General features: G+C 44.0%; 1 protein-coding gene across 1 annotated transcript in view; it reads right to left on the bottom strand.

Moving 5' to 3' along the window:
- Nucleotides 1–8,720, bottom strand: part of RGL1 (ral guanine nucleotide dissociation stimulator like 1) — a 53,895-nt gene that overhangs the window by 17,223 nt on the left and 27,952 nt on the right. The window contains exon 4 of the mRNA XM_017736479.1: nucleotides 1,335–1,519. Coding sequence (XP_017591968.1) covers nucleotides 1,335–1,519 — 185 coding nt within the window. The remainder of the gene's footprint in view (nucleotides 1–1,334; nucleotides 1,520–8,720) is intronic.

Genomic DNA, 8,720 nt, shown 5'->3' with positions numbered 1-8,720 from the left:
TGGGAAAGAAATTATCAACAATTACAGACAATGTATCAGGAATTTTGAAAGAAAATGTATGAAGATGGAGCTCTGATAAAAGTAAGGCAATCCTAAAAGTCTTCTCTGCAGACCCCACAGCTTAATTTCATTGCCCTCCTCTTATTTTACTCTAATAACTAGCCTCTATTCTTCCACAATTTGGAAAACGTTATCATTCCTATTGGCCTACCTATGACTCAAGAAAGAATGTTTTCAGCTGTCCCTTGAGGAAACAAATACAGAAGCAGGGCTGCTGGGAACTTCTGTTCACTCTGAAGAGCAGATGAACCCAAATATAGTTCTTATGAGTTTTCCTTGTCTGAGCTGGGGGAACCAAGCCAGGAAAGATCAGCACTAGGGACATCTTAGCCATCCTGTTCCCTTACCTGTGCTCAATAAAGGCCTGGGCTCTGGGCATTACTCCTTTTTCTGTTCATGACTAAGTTAATTTGGCATGTCACAATATTAGGCATTGACATGGTATTTCTGGAGCATCCGGCAGACATGACTTTTATGGAATGAAAGTGGTTTTTTTGGCATTTCCTTTATCATTTGTGGCATGAATTATTCCCTCTCACCCCTCTACCAAAGCTGGAAGTTGATTCCAGTTCTCATTCATACCTTACTCTCCCCACTTCCTAGCTCTGCCACAGGAAGCTTTCTGACCAGGATACGGGGATGTGTCAGGTTTGTGTGACTACAGTTCTCCATTGTTCCAGCAGACTGTGACCCCCAATAACGTAAGATTTTCCTCTGTCCTTGGATACCAGCAGCCAGCCACTCCAATAGGAAAAAACACCCACAGACACTTCCTTTGACAAGATGGTAACTAGGAAGAAAAGCTGCAGGATAAAGCCTGTGACTCAAGCTGTATTTTGTCTCAGCTCTGTATTCAGTTTTTTGTTTGTTTGGGTTTTTCTTGGGGGGGGGCGTTAAGTGAGAAGCCCAGCTAGAGAGCAACTGTGTGTTTTAACTCAGTGATAGTGGAAGTGTGCTGACAATTAACCACTTGGCTGCTGCAGCAGTCTCAAAGCTTTGGCTAAATATTAGAGAGGTGTTGGATTTCCCAAGCCACCCAAGGATGAACAGACATAGGCACCTCGCACTGTAACACTATTGCATCCCTCACAGAGCCTGCAGCCTCACACAGAGGTTGGGTTTCCTTTTAAAAAACAAAAAAGGAAGACAAAAGTCACCGGTGAGCCTCACAATACTATTGATAAGCATGAGAGGTGGTGAAACGTACTGCACATAAATCCCTGGGGCACCTTACAGTCTGGGAGGACAGAAAGAGAGAAGGAACAATAACTCACCAACAGCTTCTACTTCTTGGTTCTGAAACTGCTTCAAGAGGTTCTGCACCCTGCTCTCCATGTCAGAATTGGGCATATTATTCTTCAGATATTCCAGCAACTTCAGCAAACACATGTAGTCAGGGGGCTCCCTGAAATCCTCTGAGCACTGATCGAGCCAGGCCCGTAAGACTGATGCTATTTCACTACAAGCAAACAGAGAGAACACAGTGTTTGCATCCAGATGGAACTGAGTGTACCTGTATCCAACAGAACAACAAACATACATGACATTCACAGCCCACTTGAAGTATCTGTGCTGAGCTGTACTACAGGCATGTTTAGCAACCACCAGACATTACACACACCATCAACAGCACAACATGATTTCTTCATTCCATCTTGGGCCACTGGGAAAAGCTCAGTGTTTGCTCCAGAACCACTCCCTGAGAAGTTGTGGGAAAATAGCAGGGAGGAAACACGGTATTCATGGCTCCTTTCCCGTGGAAATGCTAAATCAAATGCTTCCTCTGGGGCCTTTCATCAGCTGCAGAGTCTGGGGACCATACTGCAGCTGCATATCCCTCCATGCCATGTTCCTTCTTATCTGCAGTCTTGGTACAAAGCCTGCCTGCTCATGAAACTGTGGCTTTCATGGAGGAAAAAGGAGACAATCCTGAAGCTAACCCCCACAGGCACACACAGTGAGAGGGATTGCCTCATCTGGGAGGATAAAACCCTCGCTGCAGCATGACGCTGCCCATGCCAGGGTCAGCCTGGGAGTGCCAAGAGAGCTGAGTCTAGGAGACACAGTGATCCTGCTAATCTTAGTGATTAAAAATGTATCAGCAGAGTCTTGATTTCATCTTCAGCCCAAACCAAGGAGGGGCTGTCAAATTACACCATGTAAAAAGGGTGTCCTGCTCATGCTGGCAGAGCAGGAAAAGGATGCTTAAGGAGTTGTAGGACCACTGGATCTTGTTCAGGGAAGTTATCCTAGACTTTCTTAGATACATGCAGCTAAAAAGGACACCAGCCCATGGACAATCCTTCTACAGACTGAGGGGGATGAGGGGAAAGCAGAGCTGATGACTCAGAGTGGTTTCCACCCTGCCTGAAGTGGGGGGAAGTGATCTGTTTGTTTGCTTTTCCTGGTTTATGTAGGTTTTCATCCACACCCATCTATTAGTTTGGTACTTAGATACTGCACAATATATGCTTGTGGGAATGCTCTTAGATCCTGTATTTGCAAGGATTTATCATCATTTCAACTTGATTTTGTAAGAAAATAAGACAATTTAAGCTATGTTTTTCCAGAAATAATTTGCAATGTTGTTGACAATTTTCAACTCAGTGTAGAAAAACTAGAAAAATACTAAAAAATAACCACTTTTCTTAAAACTTTAAGCTCCTTATTTCAGAATAAAAGGCACGATAAACACCTAAACTTCCTGAGAAAAAGGCCCTGAACTTTCCAGGTCTCCAAAACCACTTCTGTATCTCAAGTCTCTTCCAGCCCAGGAAACTCGCTACTGGAGCTGTGTACAAATACTGGCACATTCATGCTCCAAGCTGGGAAACCAGAGCAGTCTCTGGTTAACTCAGCTGCTCAGCAGCATCCAAAATAAACCAATAGTTAAGAAACAATATAGAGAATTTCTCCCACTCTGTGTCTCATCTGAACGGTGTTGGTTTTTCCTCAAAACTCAATTAACTTTTAATACCAGACAGATTTCATTCTAGAAATCACATCCATTTAAGTCTGATGTTTCTGTCCCTTCTTGTTCTGATAATGTGGCTACTTTGAATTTTCAATGAAAGTATTTGGAAACCTGTTGGTAATATTCTTTGATTAGGCTTGCTGACAGGAGAAATTCTGGAATTACAGTTTCAGAGCTATGAAAAGTATTTACAATCAAGAATTAACATACAAACACGTTCTGGATTTCAGGTTTCATTGCAAGCTGTGGCACAGCCAACAGTGCCACACCAGCTCTACATCCCAAGGCCAGGAAAGGCCACAACAGGTAGATGCTCCCAGTGATGCTCCCAGGCTCTCCCACCACCCTCCCAGTTTCAGTTGTCCTCTCTAGCCCCTCACATACCCAGAATGTTGTCACAGCAGCACCAACAGTCACAAACACCACTGTCCTATGCCCACAGCATTTCCCTCTCATTCCCACCACAGGCAGGGAGCACTGTGCTTCGCTCCATGCCCAAATAGTGCATTTCCTCCTGCTCCATGCTCCTTTTTCCCCACCCACATCACAACCATCATTCCCCTGGTCCCAGCACCAAAAGCCAGGCTAGGTATTCTATTCCTACAACCATTTACCAATTCAGCCATGATTTGGAAGGAAGAGCCTCTCCATAGGGCAAGTTCTTGTACTAATATTGTTCACACACTCTCTACACTAAGCTCAGTTTCCAGAGGCTTGGTCAGTGGCCACTTTTTTAAGCTGAAGAATAAACAGAGTTTAAGACACACAGTCTCCCAGAGCAGGGTGAAGAGTTCACAGCTGTTACAGACACTGATTTTTGCCAGCAAAATAATTTCAGTCAAGAGGGGAAATAAGAAAGAGAGAAGAGGTACACTGTGCCATAGTGACCTCCTGCTGCCCAGCTGTTTTACTGGAGTGCCAGGGAATAATGCAGCTTTCCAGAAATGGGCTGGACACTCGCCCATATCTTGCAGTACCTTTACATTTGCTGCCCTTGCAAAGAAACTCTGTACTCGACAGAGCCAGATAGGAACAGGGGCCTTCCAAGAGCTCAGACAGGAAAGAAACACCACAGACTATATTTTTCATGGGTTGATTATGAGCTATAAATTTTTCCTTTCCTGCCTATACAAAAAACCCTCACTACTTAACGCCTCTGCTGCTTGGCCACAGACTCCAGGCTTTGCTAAGCAATGCTGTCAAGTTTCACACCTATCCAGAAAGCCTTCTGATTTCCACACTAGCTTTGCTTGGAACACATCTCCAAAGGTTTCAGTCTCCAAAACCTATCCAGGTAGGTGGAGAAGTATATCCGAGCCTGTTGTTCACAAACTGGGACCAAGAACTCACACACCCCCATCTGCCCATGAGCTGCACAGAAGGTGATGGGGCTGTGGCAGCTCCAAGTCCAACAGCTCTGTCAGCTCAGCAGGGCACAGCGGAGGTGGGAAATGAGACCCTCCCACAACATGGGAATTCTGCATGGCCTTGTCTCTTCTGGGAAGACAACTTTAGCAGTCCTGACAGGATCTGACAGGAATTAAAGACAGCATTTCAGAGAATCACAGAATTAACTACATTGGAAACAACCTTTGAGATCAAGTGCAACCTATGACCTAACACCTCCTCATCAACTAAACCATGGCACTGAGTGCCACGTCCAGTCTTTTTTTAAACACCTCCAGGGACAGTTACTCCATCACCTCCCTGGACAGACTATTCCAGTGCCCAATCACTATCAGTGAAGAATTTTTTTCTAATGTCTAACCTAAACTTCCCCTGGTGCAGCTTAAGACTGTATCCTCTTGTTCTGTCAGTGGTTACCAGGGAGAAGAGACTGACCCCCACCTGGCTACAGGGAGTTGTAGAGATTGATAAGGTCTCCCCTGAGCCTCCTTTTTTCCAGGTTCCCTCAGCCGCTCCTCACAGGACTTGTGTTCCAAGCCCTTCACCAGCCTTGTTGCCCTCCTCTGGATGTGTTCGAGCATCTCAGCATCCTTCCTAAACTGAGGGGCCCAGAACTGGACACAACACTCAAGGTATGGCCTCACCAGTGCCAAGTACAGGAGGACAATCCCTGCCCTGGCCCTGCTGGCCACACTATTCCTGATCCAGGCCAGGTGCCATTGGCCTTCTTGACCACCTGGGCACACTGCTGGTTCATGTGCAGCTGGCTGTCAACCAGTACCCCCAGGTCCCTTTCTGCCTGGCCACTGTCCAGCCACTCTGTCCCCAGTCTGTAGCACTGCAGGGGGTTGTTGAGGCCAAACTGCAGGACTCGGCACTCAGACTTGTTAAACCTCAATTTCTGACCAAAAAGGCAAAAGCAGTGTTTTCTTCCCACCACAATTATTTCTAAAGAATAAGAAGGGAATCTCAACACTTAATAAGGGGAACCTCAGCTGCAAAAAGGGGTTAAATTATTGATTTATTATGAAATTCTGTAAGAACGTGCACAAAACTATCTGTAATCTGCCAAATGCAGACTTAAGTCCATAAAGAAAATACTCATTACAGATGGCTATTCCCTTTCCTCCACTGTCCAGGCAGTAACTCTCAGGCTTGCTCACACAGAATAAATTAAGTCATCTGTGTTTTCTCAGTTTTGCTTGTTAAATCAGGGGTAAAATGTAAGAAAACCACAAGGAAAGGTTGCTGCAAAGGTGGCTTCTCACACCCAGTTTGTTTATAAATACCGTCCTGATGACTTCCAGCAAATTATCAGGTCCTTCTGATTTGGAAATTCTTGTTCAATAACATATAGGAGACTTTTGCCAGGATGCACGTGAAGCCACTAAGGGAAGAACTCTACTAGCTGCTCTTTGTTTTAATTTAGATGCCAATCATTATTTTTCTTTCTAATTATTCTTTTCTGCTTGATTCTGGTTGTTTTCATAACTCTCCCACTCTTTCACTGCCCTGTGTTTGACTCTGCTTCTCATGTAACCACACTGGTTTCTGATGTTGTTTTAGCTTAATTTGCTTTACTGGCATGACTGATTGTTGCTCTCCCAAATTCATCTTAACTGCTCCCCACCATGGATTTCCCAGGCATCAGAAGCTTCCAGCCAATTTTCTTCCATTTGTCTCACATTCTTTTGGTGTCTATTGTCTTGGAGTACAATGTTTCAGGCCCAGTTTTATTTCTGCGATGCTGTAACTGTGTACATTGTTTTCCAGTGGGACTGTTTGGTTCAGAAGGAACCAAAAGACAAGGTTTTGGTCAGGAAGGTCCGAATGCACAAAAAGCCATGGGAGAATGTTTGTTTGTCACTATGAAAAACTCCAAATGCTGTGGTACTACATTGAAGGTTTTGGTATTTGCTATTTTAATGCAGAAGAGGAGAGGTGAACATGCAAGACATGCCACGTGGTCGCTGAATAGTTCCTTAATTCTCTCTATTTGAGCTATTTCCCTCAAATGCTGTGGAAAAAAACAAGGTTTCAGTTTAGTTTCAAGCCGCTTTGTCTGTGGCTTTCAATCGTGCCACATTCCAAGTTATAATAACAAATAAATTCCACACTTTGATAATAAAGCAGATGCAACTATGAGCTGACATTCAAGACAAGCAAAAAAGCCCTAAGTATTTTGATTCATTTCTGTGGCCTGTTGTTCATCTGAGGGAAAGCACCACCAATGGACTCCAAACCAGCAAGCCAAACCCAGTAGCAGAAGGAAAGCACAGCCTTGTAGTCCAAGAGGCAGCTTGAAAGGACTTTTTGCTGTTACTCATGGATTCAAAAACCATGGCAGTACTAAAGTTAGACAGGAAAGCATGCAAACAAAAAATCATGGTCCAAGTCCACCAATCATTATGGGAACATTGTCTGCCTCTTGAAAAACCCTTCCTGCAGGTAATCCCAGGTTTTTACTCCTGTATTTTTGAGTAAGGTCTCCAAGGAACTAGATTCAGTTAACATTAAATTAGGCTTCCCCCAAAAGCAAAGACTGCAGGCAAGCCTGGACTGCCAGCCTGGATAGCTTTTTGTGTGTCTGGACAGGAATGAATCGCTTCTGGGAACTGCACTGACACAAATCTTTAAAACTGCTGGCAGCCAGCTCAGCTCTCATTGATGTGCTGCCTCAGCTCTCCAAGTGTCACAGGCTTAGAAAGACATCCCAGTGCCATGGCCTGGCTTGGGACCCTCACACTACCCAGAGACACCTCAGGATCCTGCAGAGCCACTGACTCCCAGAAGGTACAAGAAGCTACAATATTTTAGATTGTGGAGGCTTTATGTTCCTTTCTCAGTTCCAGTCCTCAGCCTGGTCTTCAATGTCAACCTCCGGGGAAAGCAGTGTCTGCTCTTTTAGCACATCACCTCTTTAAATTCATGGAGCCTGTGCTTTGGGACCAGCTATCTGCCAGAAGTGGACTGATTGCCCAGAAATCAAAATCCCAGAAATCAAAATTGACACTGTCCTTCACTAGAGGAGGAAAATGGCATGAGTTGTTCCACAGATCACCCTGCATAGAAAACCCAACCTTTTAACAGAGTTAACAGTTAACTGAGGAACTGGTCTGCTCCAAAGTGAGATCAGGGGATAGGTCCTATCACCAAAAGCATTGTTTCTATCTCCTAGGCAGTACACTTGGACATTTGGGGAGGACTGAAGGCCCCACACAGCATCAGTTGCTTGGCTTGCTGACCCCCTTCCCAGAATACATAAAGGTGCTGAAAGATCTTGAGGAGGTGACTATACCATTCAGGTTTTCCATGACTCTGCCTGATAAGGTGCAAAGAGCCTTCACATCAGACATTTCCTCATTTTCTTTTTGTCAGGTGACACATACCAAACAACACATTTGAACTTTACAACCTCATTTAAAAGCCAAGAACATAACTGAATTATAGTAGAAATTGTATGGACCTCTCTTTAAATTTTAGTGCTATTCATCATGCTGATAATTTGTGTTTAATGTATATACGGTTTTATTCTGAATTGTCACACACCGTGGCATGTTACACATTTTTTTGAATGTGAACAGAAGTCCTAAGCAAAAAGCCATGCAGAGAACACAGAAGATTCCAAAGACAGCAACAACCTACAATGAGGAGGGAAGTCGGTCACCCCTCAACACAAAAACATCCAGAATGAGACACAGCACAAGGCAATCTTGTTGATATGAAAACAGGAAGAACAAAAAAATTACTTATAGGAGGTAGAGGGTCAAATAAGCTACTCCTTTCAATTCTCTTATCAGAAAATTAAGAGACACAGAGTCACATTTCTGGAAACACAGGCTGAAGTCCATCTAACTCAGACGTTTAGCTGGAATATATGACCTTTTCTGGAGTTCATTCTTCTGTTACTTGTGATCATGAACTTTCTGACGGACTGAAAGTAGTGAGAAGTGTGGAAAGCAAGCTACTGAACATGAAAAGCTAAGGTGGGTCCTGACAGGGAAAGAAAAAGGCAGGTTGTTTGAAGCTTACACATTTTTTGATGGTTTTGATGAGTTTACTCACAACTCTAAGATCCAAGGTATTTTGAGAACTAAACCTTTGTTTAAACCACATATTAGATGTAATTAAGTCAGATCCCTGTTGAAAAATACAATTTTTTTGACCACCTGTCTTGGTTTGAAAGACAGGTGTCTGCTAAGGGAGGCAGAAGCCTCCCTTGGAATGGCAGATGCAACCCCCCTTCCCTCCGAGTTATTATAATTTTGAAATCAAGGGG

The sequence above is a fragment of the Corvus brachyrhynchos genome, unplaced genomic scaffold (assembly GCF_000691975.1).
Source record: "Corvus brachyrhynchos isolate BGI_N302 unplaced genomic scaffold, ASM69197v1 scaffold155, whole genome shotgun sequence".
Taxonomy (NCBI): Eukaryota; Metazoa; Chordata; class Aves; order Passeriformes; family Corvidae; genus Corvus; species Corvus brachyrhynchos.
This window is presented reverse-complemented; position numbering and strand designations above follow the sequence as displayed.